At 44.9% G+C, this 25,357-nt stretch overlaps 1 protein-coding gene and 1 pseudogene across 14 annotated transcripts in view; both read left to right on the forward strand.

Annotated features, from left to right (window-relative positions):
• Nucleotides 1-25,357, forward strand: part of Slc44a5 (solute carrier family 44, member 5) — a 298,312-nt gene that overhangs the window by 146,210 nt on the left and 126,745 nt on the right. For 9 of the 14 annotated variants that reach the window (XR_375525.4, XR_375526.4, XR_375527.3 and 6 more), the window contains one exon: nucleotides 18,258-18,287. The exons of the other annotated variants lie outside the window; for them this stretch is intronic. Coding sequence is in view for 6 of the 9 variants with exons in the window: in XM_006501489.4 (XP_006501552.1) it covers nucleotides 18,258-18,287 (30 nt within the window). In the remaining 3 variants the exon portion in view is untranslated. The remainder of the gene's footprint in view (nucleotides 1-18,257; nucleotides 18,288-25,357) is intronic. 14 annotated transcript variants of the gene reach the window in all.
• On the forward strand, nucleotides 12,681-13,336 carry Gm3076 (annotated as a pseudogene).

Here is a 25,357-nt window from a genome sequence, read left to right on the forward strand (position 1 = left end):
TGTTTTCAGTGAAGTAAGTTTAATGTGAGGGGCAGACACAGTGGCAGGTCTGAGCTAAGCTCACCATTGCTGTAGTACTTTAGAGAGTATAGTTTAGGGACTCAGTCATTATCTCAATTTAAAAATGAATGAACAGGGTGCACTGGGTCACACTCACAGTGCAAGCACTTAGAGCTAAGGCAGGAGGATTGTCTCCAGTCCCAGAACAGCCTGGGCTACAGATTAAGATCTTGTCTCTAAAATTTACACAACAACAACAAAAATACATATACATCCTTTTTTTTTTTTTTCATCGTGAAATTTGAAAAACAGAGACATTTCTCGGCAATCTTTACCGCCTCCTTCTCCTAATGTCTTTCTGGTGAGGGCTTAGGATTTCATCCTTGGACTTCTCTCTCTTTGTAGATGTTGTGTGTGTGTTAATCCTCACATCTCCTTTCAGCTCCAGCTCCCTGTATTCAGTGCCCTCAGGGCACATGAAGGCTTCACTCAGAAATCTCATCTCTGTCCAGAAGCACTCAACACAGGTCTTCCAGGCTGGTTGGTCAGGATGGTGAGCATAGTGGGCACCCTTGTGTGGTCATCTCCGGCTCCCTCCCCTGGCATTTCCTTGACTGAGTTTTTGTCTTGCCTCACAATGAGGCTACTTTAGTTCACCAAATGAACCCCTACATCTGTCCAATTATCCACCACGCTGCAGCCAGATTGATTTTTGAAAAACATACATGTTTTCCTTGCTTAGATTTTTAAAAGCTGTGTTCCTCTGGTATTACAGTTAAAAAAAAATCTACTCAGCCTTTACAATCCCAAATAAGTCTCTTTCCTATCCTCTCTGCCTCCCCATCCTCCCTGCCTCCCCATCCTCTCTGCCTCCCCATCCTCTCTGCCTCCCCCTGTCTTCCCTACCTCCCCATCCTCCCTGCCTCCCCACCCTCCCTGCCTCCCCATCCTCTCTGCCTCCCCATCCTCTCTGCCTCCCCCTGTCTTCCCTACCTCCCCATCCTCCCTGCCTCCCCACCCTCCCTGCCTCCCCATCCTCTCTGCCTCCCCATCCTCTCTGCCTCCCCCTGTCTTCTCTACCTCCCCATCCTCTCTGCCTCCCCATCCTCCCTGCCTCCCCATCCTCTCTGCCTCCCCATCCTCTCTGCCTCCCCATCCTCTCTGCCTCCCCATCCTCTCTGCCTCCCCCTGCCTTCTCTACCTCCCCATCCTCTCTGCCTCCCCACCCTCCCTGCCTCCCCATCCTCTCTGCCTCCCCCTGTCTTCTCCCTATCCTCTCTGCCTCCCCATCCTCCCTGCCTCCCCACCCTCCCTGCCTCCCCATCCTCTCTGCCTCCCCCTGTCTTCTCCCTATCCTCCCTGCCTCCCCATCCTCCCTGCCTCCCCACCCTCCCTGCCTCCCCATCCTCCCTTCCTCCCACTTTCCTGGACCAATCTTTTTCAGCTTCATTTTTTCCACCTCAGAAGCTTCTCATGTTTTATAGCTCTGTCTTGAGCACTAACCCTTCTATCCTTCATCTACTTGATTCCTGTCTGTTGTCAGCTCATGACTTTTTTCCTACCCACAAAGCTGAGTCAGGTTTCCTTATTCATACTTTTGTGGGACCTCCTCTCTATGGTGTCTCAACATACTAATTCAATAATGACTCAAATTTAGTTGACTGCATCCTTCTCTTAAGCTCCAAGAGAGCAAGGCCTGTGTCTGTCTTATTCCTTTATTGACTCTGATGCCTGAATGGTGTTGAATACAGTAAGAATTCCATAAATATTTCTGTATTTGACAAACCTCTGTAAGGTTTCCTGGCACACACATGCCTCGGTGAAGAGGAAACAGGCATCTGAAAAATGATTAAGTTAATAAATTAACAGGTCCAAACATACTACAACGAATCACACTTGACCTTGCTTCTGTCATTGTTCAACGACAGCCTTCTATAGGAAAAAATAAACAAGATCATGGACTATGAAATAAAGACTGTTTGGAATATTGGGTATTTTTGACAACTCTATAAGTTTATGTTAAATTCCAGAAGGGCAAGTGAGTCGTGGGCCAATACAGATGCCAGATGAAGGGGACGTATTGAAGTTCCCTTCTGATGCAAGATAAGAGCAGGGGAGGTTGAGCTTAGGAGGAGAACTACAACAGGAGATGTGGGGCAAGGCTGGTCCCCATGGTGGATTGCTGGGATGGAGTAGCTTGCGGTCCATGGTAAGATCCTGGACTGTCTATCCTGGTGTATGCAGCAGCAGAGTCTTCACAAAGTCATGAGAAATTTCTAAAATTTATACCACTGAACACAGATTCTTGGCTCAAAGGGACAAGGAAAGGAAGGAAGGGAGGGAGGGAGGGAGGGAGGGAAGGAGGGAGGGAGGGAGGGAGGGAGAGAGAGAGAGAGAGGGAGAGAGAGAGAGAGAGAGAGAGAGAGAACCAAGGGTCCCACAGTTCTTTTTATGATTATATCCCAAAGGACCAAAAACCTGTGTAGCCACACCTCTGAAAAGTTCCATCATCTTCCATCAGTACCAAGAGCATTATCACCTTCCATCAGTACCATGAGCATCATCATCTTCCATCAATACCATGAGCATCATCATCTTCCATCAGTACCAAGAGCATCATCATCTTCCATCAGTACTATGAGTATCATCATCTTCCATCAATACCATGAGCAGCAGCATCTTCCATTAATACCATGAGCATCATCATCTTCCATCAGTACCACTGCCCATGAGTATCACTGTAGTGAGCAAGCCCTTAGCTCTTTGGTCTTTGGAGGTCATTCCAGATCTAAATGCTAACATGTTATTAGCCACTCTGGAGAAACCCTGGAAGTACCTCACACAACTTTCCAATGTGACCACAATAGAGACTGCATTTCTATATGAATTTTGGTGCTAACAAACCTAATTTTGCAGGATAAGTTGTGCCTTATCAAAGACAAGCTTGGTATACATCTTCATGGATATGCCAAGTGTATGAATTGTTAATATGCATGTTCATGCCAGAACAACAATTTTGGAAGCATACTTTTGGCTTGTGGTCTACCTGACAGAAGCCCAACTGGGGAGACATGAAATAAGTTTCAGGCAGAATGCCAACTTGGAACTGATTTTCCTTGCTATATATAGAAGGGTTTCTGTTTGTGTTTAAACTCAAAGTGTCAAGTAGGGCCAGTGTCAAGTAAGGCGCATGCCTTTAATCCCAGCACTTGGGAGGCAGAGGCAGACGAATTTCTGAGTTCGAGGCCAGCCTGGACTACAGAGTGTTACAGGACAGCCAGGGCTACACAGAGAAACCCTGTCTTGGAAAAAACAAACAAACAAAACAAAACAAAAAAACAAAGTGTCAAGTGGGAAAACCAAATTTTTTGAAAGAACCCAGGATTTAATCATGGAAGTAGTTGATCACCGACTTATTTTTCATTAAAATGTGATTTTCTCTTCTATTGCTGTGTTCAACAAACATTTACAGAATCTTTAGATAGAAGATGAAGGCCATGGTTCTTGCACTGAAAGCCAAGTAAAACCAAAGTGACAATGTTATTGTGTGGAAAACAAACAAACAAACAAACAAACAAATAGATAGATACTTCTTTTCCTCTTCAAAACTTAGAGCATAAACTCTGTTCTGTTTAAGACTGTCATTCAATCACTTGGAGTTCAGGCTGAAAACTCACACAGACTCATCATCACAGTGAGCTGTCTATCATTCAGCATATCTTATCATATCATATCATATCATATCATATCATATCATATCATATCATATCATATCATATCATATCATCACAGTGAGCTGTCATCATTCAGCAGAGTCTACTGCCGTCTGAGGATGTGGGTGACATTGAGCTGACAGTTGTACTTTGGCATCTTGTAGGGTTCTGGGTCCTGCATCTGCTCCACCACAGCACAGGGCTTGGCCGTTCAGGGAGGTAGGACGTTTGAAACTGACAGGGCTTACCTCATGCTGTTGCTGGGCTGGTGTTGAGCCATAGGGAAGCCCCGGGGGGATACACAGTCTGAGGTACGCAGTACAGCCAGAGCTGGCTCTGGGGTCTCAGGGCCTTTGAATAGTCTGGGACCATCTGCTTCTCAGGCTCTTGGACACTGAGACCCGGCTGGAAGTCACAGAAGAGCTGAGAACTGAGTGGACCCCTTGCCCCTAGGCTGGATCAGGTCTGGGGCAGAGGCGTGGGGGTCTTGGTTGTGAACACAGAGAGGCCTTCTAAGAGTGGCATTGTAGGGGAAGGCCTTCTCAATGTTTCCTCATGGCAGATCCCGATGAAAAGAGGCAGTCCATGGTTTTAAGGCATTTATTATCATGGTGGAAAGTGGATGAGTAAAACAGTACCCACTTCTCAGGGCGGGCCTGAGGTGAAATACCTTTTGTAGGGAGGAGTGTCTGGGAAGGAAAGCTTAATTAGCTAAGCCCTCCAGGCATCTAGGTACCTCATTAAAATGGAGGTCTGTCTTGAGCCTACATTACCACAGGTCATGTCCTCTACATATGGAGGGACTTGGGGCATTGCCCTTATGTGACTGATGGCCACAAATCTATGGGGGGCTGTGGGTAGTGACAGGGGCCTGGTGCCTGGGAACAGGCAAAGTGTCTACTGTCTCTTCAGGATCTCTGGGACTTTGAGCCTTAGCTCAACTGGGGACCAAGCTACCTTTCACAATCCTACAGTATATGTCCCCTTTCCTGAGTTCCCCTCCAAGAACCCCCTGTTCCCTCCCCTCTCCCCCTGCTCACCAACCCACCCACACCTGCTTGCTGATCCTGGCATTTCCCTATACTGGGGCATAGAACCTTCACATGACCAAGGGCCTCTCCTCCCATTGATGACCAACTAGGCCATCCTCTGCTACATATGCAGCTGGAGCCATGGGTCCCTCCATGTGTACTCTTTGGTTGGTGCTTTAGTCCCTGGGAGCTCTGGGGATACTGGTTGGTTCATATTATTGTTCCTTCTATGGGGCTGCAAACCCCTTCAGCTCCTTGGGTACTTTCTTTAGCTCCTTCATTCAGTACCCTGTGCTCACTCCAATGGTAGGCTGTGAGGATCCACCTCTGTATTTGTCAGGGACTGGTAGAGCCTCTCAGGAGACAGCTCTAACAGGCTCCTGTCAATAAGCACTTTTTGGCATCCACAAAAGTGTCTAGGTTTGCTGATTGTATATGGGATGGATCCCCAGGTAGGACAGTCACTGCTCCATACTTTGTCTCTGTAACTCCTTCCATGTGTGGAATTTTGTTCCCCCTTCTAAGAAGGATCAAAGTATCCACACTTTGGTCTTCCTTCTTCTTGAGTTTCATGTAGTTTGTGAGATATTCTAATATCCATGTAAACCAGCAATGAAACTGCACACTGTATTGCTTAAGCATAGCAGCTATTCAGAGGGAAGGTGGGAGAATAAGCCAGAGAGTTGTACTGTCTATGGAAGGGGCCAGAGGAAGCGGGAGAATGGAGAGAAACGGTCATGATCAGGTATTAGACACGGATAAAACGCTTCAACGAGTCCGTGTGCTTTGAACAATCAATATATGCGAATATTTTAAGGAGTTCACACATGAGCACCTCACCCCCATCCTCCCCTCTCCCTCTCCCTCCCATTCCAGGCCTTGAGTACCCAGTCTCCTTGACTTGCCTTTTGCCTTGAGGGATGCGCTTTGTTCTGTGTGGGCTGAGACGGGGCTTTGCCATGGTTCAATGACTGTGAATGACGGAGGCCCTGATTCTCTACTTGCGGCTGCGTAATCCTCCCTTATCTTCCTCTCACTGGATGCCCCAGTGCTCCTGCTCCTTCAGCTGTGAAACTTTTCTTTTCTTTGCCCCTCCTTGGACTGAAGTGTGGCTATTGTTTCGCCTCTGACCTTTCAAGGGGAGCTATAGTTAGTTAGCCAAGGCTGATGTATATGTGCGGCGTGATCTTTAACTTTCGGGTTTTTCTTTAGGGGCAGGAAACTGACATACTGTCTTGACAACTCTCAAATGTGCAGTGTCTGCCCGTGCCAGTTAGCGCTTCCTGTCTCTTGCTCTTGGGATTCCTTTCTCTTCTGCTTATTCTTAAGACAGTATTTGGGATGGGTCGAGGGTGCAGAAGGCTCTCTTTATGTAATTTGCTCCTTTCTCTAGCCACATGACCTGGATAAGCTGGTATTAACTGTGCTTCTAAGGAGGCATTGAAAGTAGGGACATGCCATTACGCCAGCAGTTCGGCCTGAGTCCCCAGGCTGATGGTTTCACACTGTGAACTTAGATCACACACTCCATCATCCTTTTCGGCATCTTTACTGTGATGACCTTCCTATGCATGCCTGTTGTCTGAGAGATTCTGTGGGACTGAATTCCTCCCCATCACTGGGCGTGACTGTGGGGAGTTTGACTGTGCTTATCCCACACCATGGCTGGGTGGGTGCTGGGCTTCAGGGAAGTGCCAAGACACTGTTCTGGGGGTGGGAAAACACAGTCTAAGATGTGGGAAAGACAGAAGCTTGTGGTCTCTGGCTTCCAGACCCCCGAGTCACTGCTGGAGAACTGCACAGAGAGGTCAGGAACAAAGTGTCAGGAGTCCCTGGGCCTGAGATGAGGCTGAGGCCCTGGTGGTTCTCAGACTCTTGGACATCCGGGCTCTGGGAGGGGAGCTCTGGCTTAGCTCTGCGGTGATTGTCCTTAGCTTGGTGATGGTTGTCTGGAAGTGTAGAGGCCTTCTGTGGGAGTCTTAAGCTGTGGCTTGGTAGTTGAAGGCCTCCCTCATGCTCCCCATGATGGTTCTTGATGGAAGAGACAGTCCATGGCTCTAAACTGTTTATTGACTCTTCACTGTGGAAAATGGATGCACACTGACTTCTTAGGGTAGACCAGAGATTAAATACCTTCTGCAGGGCGGAATGTCTGGGAAGGAGAGCTTATTGGCTTGGGACCTCTGGGTACCTCATTAGCATGGAGAACTCTGTTCTGGGCCTACCTGACCACAGGTCACATTTCTTTATGAGGGAAGTGTGGCACGTGTTCCAGGCTAGGAATCTCAGGTGTATACCTGAGTTTCCAGTGACTCAGACCCACTCTACTCACCAAACTTCCCAGCATGGTTTACCGTCCCTCAGGATTCCACTCTTTCCTTTCTCACCAGGCTGCAAGCTGCCCAGAACAGAGAGAAGGTCTTGCTATTTCTCTGTCCTTGGATCCAAACTGTGGGCACATAGAAGGAACACAGAAGCTTCACATGCAAGAAATACAAATGTGGTTTTCTCCAACATAGCAAACAAATTTAAGAAGTATAGGTTGGTTCATCTCGGTTGTGTCAGCTTGATGAGATCTGGGGTCACCCGGGAGGGCCCCTTGGCGTGTCTGTGGGGATTATCTTCATTATGTTAACTGAGATGGGAAGACCATGGGCTGTGTGAAAGAGAGAGAGAGAGAACCAAGTGCAGGCTTTCATCTCCTTTGCTTCCTGACGTGACCAGCTCTCTCAAGAATCTACCCATATCTTCCCGGCCAGGATGAACTGTTCCCTGGGACCCTGGTGCGAAAGAAAGCTGTTGTCTTTTAACTTGCTTTTATTGGGAATCACTTTTAAGTTTGGGGTTCCCTGTATGGCTGATGAATTCCATTTCCTGGTCATTTTCTACTTCTGCTCTCACCCTTGCTACAGGTCATAGTGGGGAGTGAGAGGCATACGGGGAGACTGCACTTTCTCATTCCAGAGAAGTGCTGGTCCTGGATAGAGGAGATGGTCTTGAGCATTGAGTTCTTCAGGATGGTGTGACTGAGGGACATCTGTCTTGGACTGGGCACAGAGAAACTGGCATTTTTTTGCTGTTGTTAAGTTGCAAGTGAAAATAAACAGTGCTTTGTTAGGAAATCTGTGCTGCCTTACATAGCAGCTTAGCGGTAATTGCTTCTTTGAAATTTATTTGCAGCACGGCACATTTATTGTCAAATATGTCTTTTTATTTACTTCCTCTTGTCTACCACCCATTGCCTTGATGTCAGAGCTTCTGCGAAGAATTGGTATATTATGTTTATCTCCTTTGAGATGTCTTTTAAATGTAGTTGACATCAATGTGGGTAAAATTCCCACTTACATCCTAAAATTCAGAGAACGGTATGCATACACTATTGTGTCAAAGGCATCTAGGGCAAATTAGACTTGGACTTTTGAACCAGGGGTAAATTAATGAAAATGAGGAACATTAAAATATGGGGTGAGGAACTGTATGTACTACATGTCTGCATTATGTGCATGTCAGTATTGTCATAGGGTATTAGCCATAGCAGGGAAAGCTACACTGAGAGATCTTGAAATGGTCCTTGGTGCAGGTTCTAAGGTGGTACTGGGTACTCCTGAGCACTTTACTGCAAGGAAAGTTGTATCAGCAAATTGTGTTTTGTGAAAGATATTCTAATGTCTTTCACAAATCTGCTTGATGATTCGGGTCAGTCCCTGAAGTAGCAATGCTTTTTAGAGATAATTTTTAATTGCTTCAGTCAATACTTAAAATAGCTTTGTGTTGTATTCATTTATTTAACTCAAATGTTTTTGAACAATCGCTGCCAGCTAACAATGTGGTACTATGAAAGGAAGCGATTGAGGAAAAGTGGGGGAGGGGTGAACGGAAGGAAGAAAGCAGAGTCCAGGGGAGAAGAGAGGGAGGGAGAAAAGAGGGGGAAGACCCCACCTCCTCTACACCAGTGCCTTCTTCTGCTGCTTGACTTTGATGCCCTGTGTTGGAGGATCTTGTGTTATCAGGAAAAAGCGTTCACGTTGATAAAGGCTGCTGTTGTGGTGAACACATCCCCCACTTTTTACGGCAACCTGTGACAGATCTATCTTCAGCCTGGCTTACAGAGTGGGGACAGATTCATCATTGGTACCCAGTGTCCTCAGAGAATGAGAGATGGAGCTAGCTTGGAGCCTTCTGATTTGCAGAACTTAATCTCACCTATCCTACACGTATCTCTTTCCAGACTGAAAGTGTTCAAACTGGTCGAATTCCACAAGACATCTGTTATTTCCCAGTACTAATGCACACAGTGTTCATTTCTTCTTTCCCATGGTGGCTGTGTGGCTTTTTCATCCTGTAGATACCGGCCGCCCTCACGACCATCTTGTCTCCTCTTTCAAGTGCTCTTCACATGAGGAACACACTGTCTGGCTCCTTCTCCACCTTACTCTGGGCTCTAATATCACTGTAGTTTGTTTTTGCTTTTATTTAATCGTGTGTGTGTGTGTGTGTGTGTGTGTGTGTATGTGTGCACATGAGTGAGCACATATGTGTTCATATGTGAAGGTCAGAGAACCATCAACAGCTGTCATTTCTCAGGTAATATCCACCATGACCAGAGAACTCTTTCTTTGCTTCCCTGGTATGGAAATTACAAGGCTGTGCAACTTGTGATGGTTAGTTTCAGCTGTCAATTTGACATGACCTAGAATCGTGTGGAAAAGGAATCTATTTGAGGCATTATCTAGATCAAATGGAGCATCTATGCGAGATAATCTGGAACTGGCTAACTGGGGTGGGAAGCCCCCTCAGAATGAGTAAGGCCACATTTCTTGGCTTGGGTCCAGAGAAGGAATGATCTAGGAGAGAGGGAGCTCTCCCTCCAGATGGTGGATACATTGTGACCACGGGCATCAAGCACCTGCCATCTAGGTCGACCTCCCTGCACTGATGCCTGGAACTGTGGGCCAAATTAGCTCTTAAGTTGCTTCTGCAGGGTGCTTTATCACAGCAACAGGAAGAGAAACTAAAACACTTGCTGACCAAGTTGGAGTTTCTGTTGCTGAGATTAAAAACCCCATGACCAAAAGCAACCTGAAAAGGGCTTATTTCATCTTACAACTCCCAGCTTCCACTCCATTCTTGAGGGAAGTTGGAACAAGAACTCAGGGATGGAACCTGGAGGCAGAAACCAAAGCAAAGGTCACAAGAAACACTGCTTACCTGCTTGCTCCTCCCTCATGCTTGCTGACACATTAAGTATTATTATTTTTTTTTCAGTTGAGGTTCCCTCTTTCTGAAGGACTCTAGCTTGTCTTAAGTTCACAAAACACTATCTGACACAGCCACTATGCAGGCTTTTTCACACGAGTGTTGAGGATTGATCTCAGCCATCTCTTTAGCTTAGATGGAAATCATTTTTCTTCTACCACATTTTCTGTAAATTACTAGATTAACAAAACAGATTACTTACTGAAGCAAGGGATAGGATCAGTACCTGGTCATGATGCCCAGAATAGTTAGCCATTGGCTTCTGGGCATTTCTGCATTTGAGAACACAGCTTCATGTTTTCATACACTTGGTAACCGTAGGTTCATTTTGGACCTGAGTGCTCCAGGATGTATTCATAGGAGCATCCAGGTGGGAAACACCAGGGTCTTCTGTGTGGTAGTCAGTGTGTCCATTTGTCCACACAGTTCCCAGCCTAATGTCCTCCAGTCCTCCTGGCCTTGTTTCAGCTCCTCACAGCTGCTAGGCTCCTTCCTTCCTAACATGGGCTCTCTGCCCATGCTTGCCCTTTGGTGAGTCCATGCTGTCTCTGTGCCTTGTGCCTCGTCTGCACAGCACACACTACCACCTTTGCAAGTAAATATTAGCACGTTTATTGCTCACAACCCGCCAGCCTAATGATTAAAACCGACCCCTGAGGACCCGTGTGGACACCCAGGCACTGAAACCCAGCCTGAGGTCGGTACATGCTATTTGTGTGGATGAGGAAACCAAGGAGGGAAGGAAGGAAGGAAGGAAGGAAGGAAGGAAGGAAGGAAGGAAGGAAGGAAATAATGAATGTGTGGTAACTGATGTGCCCACGTCTCATTCAGTTCTTTCCTCCAGTAATGAGCTCACAACCACCCGTTCCGCAACTGATGCAGGCTGAGTATCATTTCAGTTGTGAATGCAGATCTCTATCAAGCATCAGTCAGCAAAGGTGGAAGCCAGGACTTGATAGGGAGGGAGTGCGGCTGACTATGGAAGGGCAGCTGTGTAGTCTATTTCTGTAAAATGTGTGTGGAAAGATAAGGTAGAGGGTGAGCAGCCAGTAGCCCCTGAAGAGAGTCTGCCCTGACAGCCTGGGCACAGCAAAGGCAGCTCCTGACAGAACAATTTGCTGGAAGCCCATGGAGGCTTTGGGTGATCTGTCTCCTTGAAGAGAGACCCAAGCCCAAGAGCTGGAATTCAGAGGCCCAGACCAGTCATCAGAGTTGGCAGAAGTGAGGGAGGTCCTCAGGGTGAACCCCGTGGAACTGGATTCATGGACATGGACACTGAGGCAGACACACCTCTGTCATTGAGAGTGACAGCAAGGTGAGGACTTTTCAAGGCCAGGTGCATGCTGGGATTCATACCCCCCCCAGGCCAGGTGCTTGCTGGGATTCATTCCCCCCCCCCCGCAGGCCAGGTGCTTGCTGGGATTCATTCCCCCCACCCCAGGCCAGGTGCTTGCTGGGGTTCACCCCCCCCCAGGCCAGGTGCTTGCTGAGGTTCATCCCCCCCAGGCCAGGTGCTTGCTGGGGTTCACCCCCCCCAGGCCAGGTGCTTGCTGGGATTCATCCCCCTCCCCAGGCCAGGTGCTTGCTGGGGTTCATACCCCCCCCCCAGGCCAGGTGCTTGCTGAGGTTCATCCCCCCCAGGCCAGGTGCTTGCTGGGATTCATTCCCCTCCCCCAGGCCAGGTGCTTGCTGGGATTCATTCCCCCCACCCAGGCCAGGTGCTTGCTGGGATTCATTACCCCCCCCCCCCCAGGCCAGGTGCTTGCTGGGATTCATTCCCCCCACCCAGGCCAGGTGCTTGCTGGGATTCATTACCCCCCCCCCAGGCCAGGTGCTTGCTGGGATTCATCGCCCCCCCCCCCAGGTCAGGTGCTTGCTGGGGTTCATTCCCCCCCCCCTTTGCTGGGATTCATCCCCAGCACCTGAATCACAGGCATGAACTGACATTGGGGCCATGCTGAAAACAGCAGCCTTGGGTTTTAATTTTGAACATTCTAAACAGAAACATATAGTATGCTTACCAAAAATTGACCCTATGGGAGTCATTTTGTTTTTCTTTCGATATCTATTCATTTTCAGTTAAAATAATTGTTAGTATAAAATGGTTTGTGACTATTACAGAAAGTTAAAAAATGCATCATAGTAAAATGAAACTGAACAGAGACACCCATGCCGGTCATCTATAGATGGTGCTGGTCAGATTTCCTCTCAGGTCTGTCACTTTTCATACGAATAAGCTTTTGTAACAGCCAGATGTGGTGCCGCACATCTGTAACCCAGTATCATGGAGTATGTGATAGGTGGATCCCTAGGGCTTGCTGGACAACCGGCTGAATTTATGAGTTCCTGGTTCCCTGAGAAACCCTGTCTCAAAAAGAGAAGAAAGGTGGTGAAATTGAGGGAGGCACACGTCAACCTCTGGCCTCCACATGAATGTACAGACATGTGAACATGCATACACATACTTGTACACATACAAGTTCACATGTACACACACATGCATGTGCACACACAAATGTACACACACATTCACATGTACACATACATACATGGATAGACACTCATATGCATGTGCACACAGATAGACACACACATGCATAGGCACATAGATAGACACACTCATGTACATATAGATAGACACACACATGCATGTGCACATACTCATATAAGAATAAAACGTTGGACCAGATCCAAGATGGCGGCCAGCAGGAGGCTGATGAAGGAGCTTGAAGAGATCGGCAAACGTGGAATGAAAAACTTCCATAACATCCAGGTTGATGGAGCTAATTTATTGACTTGGCAAGGGCTTATTGTTCCTGACAACCCTCCATATGATAAGGGAGCCTTCAGAATTGAAATCAACTTTCCAGCAGAGTATCCATTCAAACCACCCAAGATCACATTTAAAACAAAGATCTAGCACCCTAACATCGATGAGAAGGGGCAGGTCTGTCTGCCAGTCATTAGTGCTGAAAACTGGAAGCCAGCCACCAAAGCTGACCAGTCCCTCACAGCACTGGCGAATGACCCCCAGCCTGAGCACCCACTCCGGCTGACCTAGCTGAAGAATACTCTAAGGACCGTAAAAAATTCTGTAAGAATGCTGAAGAGTTTACAAAGAAATATGGGGAAAAGCGACCTGTGGACTAAAATCTGCCATGAGTGATTCCAGCAAATTTGAGCAGAGACCCCGAGCAGTGCGTTCAGACACCTCGCAAAGCAGGACTCTGGAAATTGACCCGTGCCACCAACTGGCGTCTGCTTGTTGTCTGCTTTCTACAGTTTTCTTAATCAAAAGTGGTCTAGGTAACCTGTAAAGAAGGATTAAAAAATTCAGATGTTCTAAAAAAAAAAAAAAAAAAAAAAGAATAAAACATTGCTTGGCATGCTTTTTGCTAACTTCTTTTTTTACTTTTATATCAGTTTCTTTCTTTTTTTTTTTTTTTTTTTTTTTTTTTTTTTTTTAACATTCTGGCACCACCATGGCTTAGCAGCTTCTGTAAGTAGCCAGAGACTTTTTTTTTTTTTTTAGGTATTTTCCTCGTTTACATTTTCAATGCTATCCCAAAGGTCCCCCATACCCACCCCCCCAATCCCCTACCCACCCACTCCCCCTTTTTGGCCCTGGCATTCCCCTGTACTGGGGCATATAAAGTTTGCAAGTCCAATGGGCCTCTCTTTGCAGTGATGGCCGACTAGGCCATCTTTTGATGCATATGCAGCTAGAGACAAGAGCTCCGGGGTACTGGTTAGTTCATATTGTTGTTCCACCTATAGGGTTGCAGTTCCCTTTAGCTCCTTGGGTAATATCTCTAGCTCCTGCATTGGGGGCTGTGTGACCCATCCAATAGCTGACTGTGATCATCCACTTCTGTATTTGCTAGGCCCCAGCATAGTCTCACAAGAGAGAGCTATATCTGGGTCCTTTCAGCAAAATTTTGCTAGTGTGTGCAATGGTGTCAGCGTTTGGAAGCTGATTATGGGATGGATCCCTGCATATGGCAATCATTAGATGGTCCATCTTTTTGTCACAGCTCCAAATTTTGTCTCTGTAACTCCTTCCATGGGTGTTTATCAGTTTTTTAAGAATTATTCGTGCGTGCGCGCGCGCGCGCGTGTGTGTGTGTGTGTGTGTGTGTGTGTGTGTGTGTGTGTGTGTGTATGATGTGTATGTGGGTGTTGCTTTACATAGTGTGTGGAGGTCAGAGGACAATTTTATGGGCTTGGGTCTCTTTCTACCTTTGTGTGGCTTCTGGGAATTGAAAAAATTTATCAGGTCTGTGAAGCAAGAACTTTAACCTGCTGAGCCGTCTCATGAACCTGTTAATGTCCGAATCTCCAACTCTCCAAATGTTCATTTTACCTGACATCGACCCTGTATTCAGATTCCTCCAGTTGTTCTCCAATCTCCATGCAGAATTCTGTCCAAATCAGAATGTAATCCAGGGCCAGACGTTGCATCTGGTGGTTTGGTTTCCAGACTCTGTTCTGATGGGCAGTTTCTTGTTTCTCTGTTATTGTAGAGATGATCTCATTTTCTGGACCTGTGCCCTCACAGGGCGTCATGGAGCATCTTTTCTGCCTGTCTTCCTGTCAAGTGCAGACGAAACCTAGGGGACTGGTTCCCACATTTGAGGCTGGGGTACATTGAGGCGTGATGCATTCTTTTTGTGTGTTTGTGTGCGTGTGCACATGTGTGTGTGAAGGCCAGTGGACATGTTCCTCTGGGGCCATTCTCCTTGGGTTTTGCTTTTGTTTTGTTGCCAAGATGGCCTCTCTTAATGGCTAGGCTAGGCTGGCTGGCCAGGGAGCCCTCGGGGTCCGCTCCAGTTCCTCAATTACAGATGTATACCAACTTGCCTGGCTTTGTGTGTGTGTGTGTGTGTGTGTGTGTGTGTGTGACACACACAGAGAGAGAGAGAGAGTGTGTTAAGATGCATGTGAGCACAGTGTGTGGGTGAGTGTGAGTGTGTTCATGGGCAGAGGCCTGAGGTTAATGGCCAAGTGTCTTCTTTTATCCCTCTCCACCTCTTATATGGAGGAAAGCCCCTGGCTGAACTTGGGCATCACTGTTTATTTGCTATATAAATAATATATATATAATATATATATATATTAATCTGGCCAGTTTGCTCTGGGGATTCGTTGTCTCTGCTTCCCAGCTGCTGGGGTTAGGAGTGGAACATCACACTCAAATGGCTTTGTTGTAGGTTCTAGGGACCTAAACTCCAGTTCTCACACTTGAGCACCAAGTCCTTTACCCAGCAGGCCATCTCCCCAGTTGCATGTTTGTGAGTTTATTGGCTATCAGTGGGCACCAGGGCCTCTCAGACTCTAATGTAAAATTCCACATCCCTGATTACAGCAGAATGACCCGAGTAAGATCTGGAGTGTCCACAACTTTTGTGAGGAGTGTGATTTTATCAAGAGAGATGTGTGAACAAATCCTTTCTCCTGGCCATAGGAGGTTTTCAGAATCTAATCTTTCCTTATTGGTATTGTTTCTCCACCAGTCATAGTGTACAGTTTTAACTAGAATCTCTTTAAATATTGTAATTTTTGAGACATGGTTCCTTTGTGTAGTCCAGGTTGGCCTCAACTCTTGGCAGTCTACCTGCCTTCTCTCCCTAGTCCTGGAATATAGGCACCTATCACCATGCCTGGATTCTTGATATTTTTTGTGTATGTACATGTTCACATGTATACTGGTGTGTGTGTGAATGTGTACATGCATGCATATGAACGCCAGGGCACAACTCTGTTGTTCTTTAGATATAACCTTTTTCTGGGACAGGTCTTGCCTGGAACTCAGAGATTTGAGAAGGAAAGCTGCCAGCAAGCTCTAGGAATCCTCCTGTCTCTGCCTCTTCACACAGAGGTTACAGATGTGGTTACAGATGTGGTTACAGATGCACATTACCACAACCTGGCTGTTTCACATGAGTTCTAGGGATTGGACTTAGGTTTGTTAACCTTGCTTGCAAGGCAAGTGCATTTCCACTGATCCATCTACACAACCCCTCCCTGGAATCGTCGTCCTGACGTGGGCCCTCAATTATTTGTTCCTGTGAGTCAGTTTGATAAGAAGCATCAGGACTGAGAACAGTTGTGATTTATGCTCAGCAGCTTTATGGTGATAATTATTTTTTAAAAATTATTAATTATTTGACAGTTTCATAATTATATCTCGCCATCTTCACCCTTCCCATCACCCCTCCCAGATTTCGACTTTCCTACTCACCCAACTTTGTTCTCTCATCCTCTTCTATTTAGTTATTATCGATACATGTGTATATAGATATAAGTATATAAATACAGCCTATTGAGTCCACTTAATATTGCTTTATGAATATGTTTTCAGGGCTGACCACCTGGTTCTATATAACCAGTCAAGAGGCTCATCCCTGGGGAAGACTGATTCTTTCTCTTAGTAGTCATTATTGCCTGCAGCTCTTCATCCAGGGTAGGGGCTTGTCAGACTTTACTCATGTATGTTGGCATATCCACCAGTGTTGCCATTGTTTGTCTTGTGTAGGCAACCAGATTGCCCACATTTCATGGGTACAGCTTTCCTGTCCAACTAGAAGACAGATGCATGCAATGAATCTCCTGGACCTTTCTCTGGCACTTGCAGTTTTTCAGTTCCTTCTCTTACGTCTCTGAGCTTTTGTTGTAGGGGTTGTATGTAGATGTTGTGTGTAGATGTGTAATTTTCATTGAACACCCTACCTGTGGTTTCTTCTCTGCATTCTGACCGAGGCTGGCTTTTTGTAACGGTTCCTATCTGCTGCCAAAAGGAGCTTCTTTGATGAGGGGGAGAGAGCTGCCCTCACCTGTGGGTTATAAGAAAGTAGGTTTGGGGAAGTGGCAGTGAGTTCTACTCTCCCCAGTCTCACTTTAAGGGGCTGGTAGGCCAGCTAAGGCACCAGAGAGGAGGAATTCATGGAAGGGTGGCTCCCCTCCCACACACAATCACAGCTTGCACCCTTGGATGTGTGGGTTGCCCTCAGAGGTAAGGGAGGTTCCTGAAAGCTGAAGACAGCACTTAGCAGGATTAAAGCGGCTCTGCTGCTCTTCAGTCACAGCTCTGCAGCCCCCACCCACGCTACCTATTCTGCATGTAATTAGAGGATTTGATGAATATTAAGGTGTGTGTGTGTGTGTGTGTGTGTGTGTGTGTGTGTGTGTGTGTGAAATGAATGACTCTTCTGATGTTTAAACAGTAACAAGTGAAAAACGAAAGGCCTTGTTTCTGGTGATAAATTTTGGGATATGTGTGGTCAACTTTTTTTTGAGTCTGTACAAATCATTCATTAGGAACAAGGCGTGATGAAAGTGAGGACATTCATGACTTCATTTCCCCACTCCCAAACCTCTTCCTGCTCTCTGAACCCTGTGTCCCTTACCCCTAGCAGAGTCAACCAAACAGAAGATCTTAGGACATTGCTCATGTGCGCTGTGTAGTTAGGCCTCCAAGGCTTGTGCATATCCCTAGCTCCAATTAAGAGAATAACTGCTACTTCAGAAGACTGGAGTTTGAAACCCAACAGTCATGTCAGCTGTCCATAACTCTGGCCCAGGCCAGAATCTCTGCGGGTGCTTAAACCCATGTGCATGTACATTTACACATAATTAAAAATAATTAAAAAAAAAAAAAGCCGGGCATGGTGGCGCACACCTTTAATCCCAGCACTCGGGAGGCAGAGGCAGGCGGATTTCTGAGTTCGAGGCCAGCCTGGTCTACAGAGTGAGTTCCAGGACAGTCAGGGCTATACAGAGAAACCCTGTCTCGAAATAAAATAAAATAAAATAAAATAAATAAATAAAAATAAAAAATAAAATAAAAATAATTTAAAAAATGAATCTTTAAAAAAAATCTATGTCATAGAATAGAATAGCTGTTCATGTGGTATTTACACTGTTATTTCCTTGATATCTCAGTGGTATTATAAGTAACCTATGTGCATAGATTATGTTTAGGGGACAATACATATATATCACATGCAAGCATTATGCAGCTTTCTTTGAGACCTGATGCTACAGGTTTGAGTACTGCATGGAGTACTGGAACCAGCCTCTGGAGGATGCTGAAGAAGAGCTGTAGGTCAGCTGACCCACTGACCCACTGACCCACTGACCCATTGTTGTGTGTTAACATTCATGGGCTGGGATTTCTTAGGGCAGGAGAGGTGGTGTAGAGTACTAGCCATTAAGCTCTGAACATAAATATTTGTTTGCCCTTTGTGCTTTTTCCTAGAAATAACAGAGTCTGAGGATCAAGATGTGGGTGAGTCAATCTACGTTAGTCTAAGAATCCTCCATGATAGTTTCTCCAGTCATAGATATGTCTTTTCCCCCCCAAATCTGGGGATAACTAAATGTTCATTCAGAGAAAGGTATCCTTTTTTGGCTTTTCTTTGAATTGAAGTCTCTCACTGTGGAACTGTAAATATTTCCACCAGGAAGAGCATCCCACAGCCACCATGATTATGTGACTCTACTCCCCTCCCTGCATCTTCCAATTTCCATTTTAGTTTAGGGCTTTGGCATGCAAGGAGTTCTGTTCAAATCTCTTTCCAACAGTGATCTCCACCGTCAGACTGTGAAGACCCTGGGAGTATCTCAGTCCTTTGTGTGACAAGCTGGCTATCATCATAATTGGCTGCATAGACCTGGGACTTGTACTCGAAGTGTGGGTTTGGATATTGTCAGCTGGGTGGCTTCCAGCCTATGAAATACAGATCTCAAAGCCTGTCCCAAATTAACCGAGTCAGAACCTCCATCCTCGTAAGATTTTCAGAGGCTAACGTGTCACTGGAAGTCTGAGCAACACTGAATTCAGGAATGCATCTCTCCTGTACACTCCTACTGCCCTGAGATGCAGAGATGGAAACTTGCTGTGTCTTCTGACATTTACTTGGAACCCAAATTCTTAACTAGAAGTTTGTGTATGGAGTCACAAAGTTAAAATTTATTCTGTCAGTAATCTGGAAATAATAAATGTGTTCACTATGGGAATAAATATGTTAAATAATAATTAAATTAATTAATTTCACTTATTTTGATGTAGTAATAAACTAAAACTTTACATTGTACCCGAGAAACACACACAATTATTATTTATCTGTTAAAATCATTACAATTCTAAAATATGATTATATATGCATTTCTACCTCTGTTATCAAAGTTCCTTTGTTATCTTTTGTGCACTTTATCTATCTAGAGTCTAAATGTTGTTCTCACACTTAAATACCATTTACACCTTCAAATTTTCTTTTCTTAAACTTCTTAATTTGGTCCCATATGATTCTTCAAGGCAGGGGATCAAAACAGAGGTTATTATGTAAAATTCCAGACATTGAGATTGGAGATAAAAAGATGAGAGATGATAATGTGAAAAGAAGTAGATGCCAACATTGTCACCAGACGCTTACCATTATTCTAACTTAAAATGGACCATGAGACAAAACATTTCACTTTTCAATAAAGGCTGGAGTTCTGCCTTCATTCATAAATCAGCCTCGCAATTAGGAGAAAGCAATTAGGTCTGTAATAAAATCCTCCTCTTTCTGACAAGGTTTTTGAGATAAATGAACCAAGGACGAAGAAGCATCGTATCTTGGTTATAAAATCGTCTAGGGATAGAGGGACCCTTGAGTGAGGAGTCTCCTTGGACAGTCAGGAGTCCAAGGGCAAGGCCAGCAGAGGTGTTGCCCCGAAGCTCTGCCTCTTTCTCGCAGGAGCCACCCACCATGAGCACATCCTCAGCTCCTAGGAACAGAGCTGTGGCTGGGGAACCATCCTGAAAGCATGAAGCCTAGAAGTCAGGGTGTGCCTGTGTGGCATGGCACTGACTGACATTCGTCTTTTCTTTTTAATTGTTCCTTCGATATTTGCATGTCTTTTTAAGACTATGATGTTAAAGCGTGTGTTAACAATGTGAGTGAATTTAGGTAAATCAAAGTATTGAACATCTGTCAGTTGAGCTTAACCAATAGGAACATTTTTCAACAGACTCAGGGCTACCATGGATACACTGGTAGCCTTCCTGGCCACTTTTTAAATCAATCAATCAATCAATCAATCAATCAATCTCTCTCTCTCTCTCTCTCTCTCTCTCTCTCTCTCTCTCTCTCTCTCCTTCCCTCCATCCCCCATCCCTCCTTTCCTTACCTCCTTCCTTTCCTCCCTCCCTTCTTTCTTCACAAGTTCTCGTGTAGCCCAGGCAGGCCTTGAACTCAATATATAGACAAGGCTGTCCTTGAACTCCTGATCCTTCTGACTCTACCTCCCAAGCACTGGGATTACAGGTATGTGTCATGTTACAGATTTCTTTTGTCCTCCTAAAAGGAAGGGTAACTCTCATCCTCTCTAAGACTGCACAGGTTGTCCCACTACCTTCTCAGCATAAACTTGCCTTTGTTGGCCATTTAACACTGAAAGGCATCAGACCTCAGTCCTGGGAGGGGAGTACCTCTCCCTCCTGACCATATTATCCCATTTCTAAACAGAGGTTGCTTTGTGGCCTGACCTCTCCTTCCCTCCAGGTCTCTCTCTCGTGTTTACTGGTGTGATGTGTGCCCCTTCATGGAACAGACCTCTGTGTTATTTCACTGCTCCAGAATCTTCTTTCTCACTCTAGGTTTAGGACCATTAACACAGTCAGCCAGTCTTTGAGAAGTGTATTTCTGTGGCTACCCACATATCATGCCCTGGTTCTTCCTCTCTTTATGATGCCTCCTCCTCTGTCTGGCGTCTTGTCTGTAGCGTCTGAGTACTGAGAGACCTCAGAATGTATAATTTCTCTGTAGTGTCTGAGTCCTCAGAGACCTCAGGATGTATCCTTTCTCTGTAGCATCTGAGTACTGAGAGACCTTACGATGTATGCAGCATGTATCCTATCTCTTTCCTACATGACTCTCTCTGGTCACTTAACATTAACTCCCAAATGTTCCCCTCCAGACCAGTTTCTCTTTCTTGATCTGGACTTCTTTATTGACTGTCCGGACCCATGGGAACTTATGCCATCTCTGAACTGCCATTTCTCACAAACTCTGCATCAGAGCCAAAACCTTAATACCACTGGCTGGTGTCCATAGTCTCTTGCCTCAATGTTTTAGATGCAGCAATTATCTGGAGCCCATTTTCCTTAGAGCAGTCAGAGGACTATTGAAGTCAGGGTGAGGACAAAGCAAATGCTGAACTGCTATTTAAATGTTCACAGCCCAAATGGGAATGGTTTAACATTACTTTTCCCTTTAATTACACTTTAATTAATTTAGCCAATTTTAGTCTGTTAGTACATAAATATCACCACTCACAAGACTAAATATATTAGCCTAGCGTAGAATATGTCATCTTAACTATTGGCTGTTGACCTTATACCTCAATACTGATCCTTTATAGCTGTTTCAACTTTAAAATATTTTGACCTTGTTTCTGTCTGCATGTGAATATTACCAGATTTCTAGCACCATTTTTAATGAGTAAAAGAAGAAAAACTGACTAGATCATTTGTATCTTTAGTATTGTTAATTTTATGACACCATAATTTTATCTAACTAGACTAATTTTATGTAGACTGAATGGTATTTTGTGATGTGTCCTCATTACCAAAATGCCAAGGTTAAAATATTCTATAATTTTAATTGCTCTTCTGTCCCACTCAATCATGATGTCAGTGTTAGCTGTAACTGTACCAATAAAAAATTATTGTAAAAATAGATTTGACTTCAAGTGTGGCCCCATCTCCAGGAGTTAGTGTAAATGTTAAGGAAAAGGACATACTTCCTGAGGCGAAATCTGTTATGTGAGGCTGACTTGTGGTTCATTAGGAAAGTTCTCTGCCTTTACCGTTGAGCGTATACTCCATATGGCAATACAGTATGTTTTTCTCTCTCAGAGAGGGAGGGCTGCCTGTTGGCAGAAAATGTAGCGATCAGAGATTCCTCCTGTGTGTGATAAGGAGCTGTTAGAAGGCTTAACTAATGAGAACACAGTTTCCTGCAACTGTGTTATTAGTTTTCTTACAACTACACTCACTCTCTTCACTTCTTATGGGTTAAGTCACTGAAGAGTACACACCCCTATTGGTTCATTTTTAAAATGGTTTGGTCTAGTGCCTAATGCTTTAAAAATTATTAAAATCAGATAAAGTAAGGCCAGGTGTGTGTTGGGGGCAGAGGGACTTCTAATTCAAGCATTCGGGAGGCAGGAGCAGGGGCAGAGGTAAATCTGTGTGAATTTGAGCCCAGCCTGGTCTACAGATGCCAGTTCCAGCCCAGCCAGGGTGACCTAGAGAGACTTTGTCTTTAAAAAACAGACAGACAGACAGATAGACAGACACAAAAACTCCCAAACCAGAACAAGTGGCTACTCTAGAATGGAACTGTCTTTCCTCTGAATGTTTTTAAATCTATATGTTCTTGTGGAAAGGGAGTGCTGAGCCCCATTCTGTAGGGAGCCATGGAGATGCTCCAGCCGCATTTATGACAAGAATAAAAGAGCTGCAGCCAGACCACTGAGGACTGCCACTGTTCATGTGAGGATGCTGCTCATCTGCCCGGCAGCCTTTGGGGATGGTTCTGCAATTCCTTTCTTTATGGAGAAGAAAACTAAGCCAGAGAGAGGTCATATGCTTGCAATTAAACACAATAATAGTCAGACACAAACTTCAAAAACTTTTAAGAGTTCATACCTTGTTTTTAATTCAAAATGATTATTTTATTCCCCGACTTAGGAATTGGGACAAACATAACTTTTGCACACATATCCGTGCTAAATAGAGAGAACAGAGATGAAGTTTGAGGTATTTCATTGAAATGGGCCTTAGCCACACTGATCTACTGTGTGACCAACCAAACCCAGCATGAAAACAAAAATATTTTTTCTATATCACAGAGGCCCAGTCCTAATCTTTCACCTGTGAGCAACATGTATGTAACTAACATGTAACCAATGTGAGAAACCTGTGTAACCAATTTGTAACCAACAAGACTACAGGTTCACTAATGGCCCTGAGAGCAGTCTGCATTCGGAGTGCCCAGAGCTCTGATTCCTATCATTTGAAAGCAGATCTTGGCTGCCCTTCCCTCCCTCCCTTTCTTCCCCTCTCTCTGACATCTTGGATTCTTCTATTTCTATTCCAGCCCACTCTTCTCAAATGTTCTCTTGGGCGATATCCAGCTTCCTGCTTGAGCTCTGCTAGGAGACCCAGATCTGTGAATCTTCCGAGTATAACTTGTGTGGAGACGCTCTGGCTTTTGTCTCTAGAGTTCCACTTGGTCAGTCTCTCCCCAGCCAATGAGACTGGCTCTGTAGCTCTCTTCTTTGACTCTCATACAAAATGGTGAGCATCTATGTGGCACTTCCCAAAGACAAGAGTTTAGAGAACAGGGCGGTGGGATTCCCCTCGTCTGCTACTTCTGTGGATCATGACGGTGAAACTCAGATGCTGAAGAACTCACATACAAGCCATTCTGATGATTAACTCCAGGGCTGGACAAGGCTCGGGTCCTGAGGCTGAGCTCATTCTATCCCATCCTCTTGAATTTCACTTTCCATTTCATTATGGCATCGTACTCCTAAAAATGTTTCAGCGTCCTATAGCTGTTGTAACAGACAATAAAAATGCCTTTTGTGCAAAAGGGACCCAAGGCCCTACCTCTTTTTTTTTTTTTCCATCTGAAATTCGGGATACAGGCACAGGTCAACAGATGACTTTATTTACATGTCTTCTTATGTACTTGTTCACAGTTTGAATTTGCTCTGATTAGGAACAGAACATTTTATTGCAACATTCAGAGGTCAGGAATACGTTTGCATGAAAATAGAGGGGACTGGATGGCATTATGTTAAGTGAAATAAGCCAGGCTTAAAAAGACATATAGTATGTTATCTCACCTGGGGCATAGGTATAAACATATATCTGCCTATATCTGTGTGTATAGTGTACATGAAAGAATACGGAGACTGGGGTGAGAGAGAGCGGTCAAAAGGAGGGGCCAAACGAGGGTAACAGTCTATGTGTGATGAAAGAAGAAGGAAGGAGAGTTGAGGGGCAAGAAAATGGGCCAGAACCGGGGATTGAGAAAATTGAGGTTGTGAGGGTAAGTACAAACAAATTATGATCATGTACATGTATGAGCAAACAACTTATGATCATGTACATGTATGAACAAACAACTTATGATCATGTACATGTATGAAAATAGCATGCAATTAATCTCTTTGTATGCTAGTAAAATAATCTTTAAAATTTAGGTCAAGAACTTGAATATACATATTTACATTCTGTAGGAGAAATTACCTATAGATTTTCCAACATGAACCTTTGGCTGTCTTTGCAACAGGAAAACGTGCTATCCTGGTAAGCTTGCTATCCCAGCCTGAGTCAGACCCAGCAGGAGGAGAGATAAAAGTGACATAAAGGCGATCTGATTAAGTAGAGAAGTTCCAACAAGTAGATGGGTAAACTGACATTCCTTCTGTAGACGTCGTTCAGCTATAGATGGGTGAAGCTGATGTTCTGGCCTGAATACCGAGAGCCTGCACTTCTTTCCTCTGCCAAGCACTAAAGCATTGTCCATAACTTTAACTTCAGCAGCCTTGCCTGCTTTGGGCTTCCAGCCTTGCTTTAAGTTCCAGGAAGGGTCACGGAGGAGCAGAATTTCCTGCACACTGAATGATGTCAGTCAGAAAACTCTAACCTATTCAAGTAGTTCTATGTTTTTATTTATTCTATTGTTAATAAACACAGTAATGAGCTCACTGTGTTGCTCTCACAGATATGGATCACTCCACTTTGTCCTACCTGTCTTGATCTGCAATATGCTTCCTCCATTCATTCATTTGTTTTCTTTATTTGTTTATTTAATCTCTTTATCTATTTATTTGCTGTGTGTGCACATGCATGTACAATGTGTGCACATATGTGATTGTGCATGTACAAGTATACATGTATGTGCATGTATGTGTACAAGTGTGTGTGCATCTGTGTGTGTGTACATCCATGTGTGTGTACATGTGTATGCATGTGTGCATGCATGTGTGTACATGTGTATATAAGTGTGTGCATGCATGTGTAGATGTGTGTGCATGCATGTGTAGATGTGTGTGCATGTGTCCATATGTGTGTACAATTGTGTGCATATGTGAGCATGTGTGTATGCATGTGTGCATGTATGTGTTTGTATGTGTACATACACACTCATGTCACTATTCATTTGTGGGATGACCTGGTCCCACAAATGGTTGTTCTTCAGTGACAGGTCCCTGAGGGAGAGAAAGGGGGAATGAGAAAAAGAAAGAAAATAGGAAAGTTAGGACTTGGAGGTCTTGCAAGAGTTGATGGCTTAT

The sequence above is a fragment of the Mus musculus genome, chromosome 3, assembly GCF_000001635.26.
Source record: "Mus musculus strain C57BL/6J chromosome 3, GRCm38.p6 C57BL/6J".
NCBI classification, from domain to species: Eukaryota; Metazoa; Chordata; class Mammalia; order Rodentia; family Muridae; genus Mus; species Mus musculus.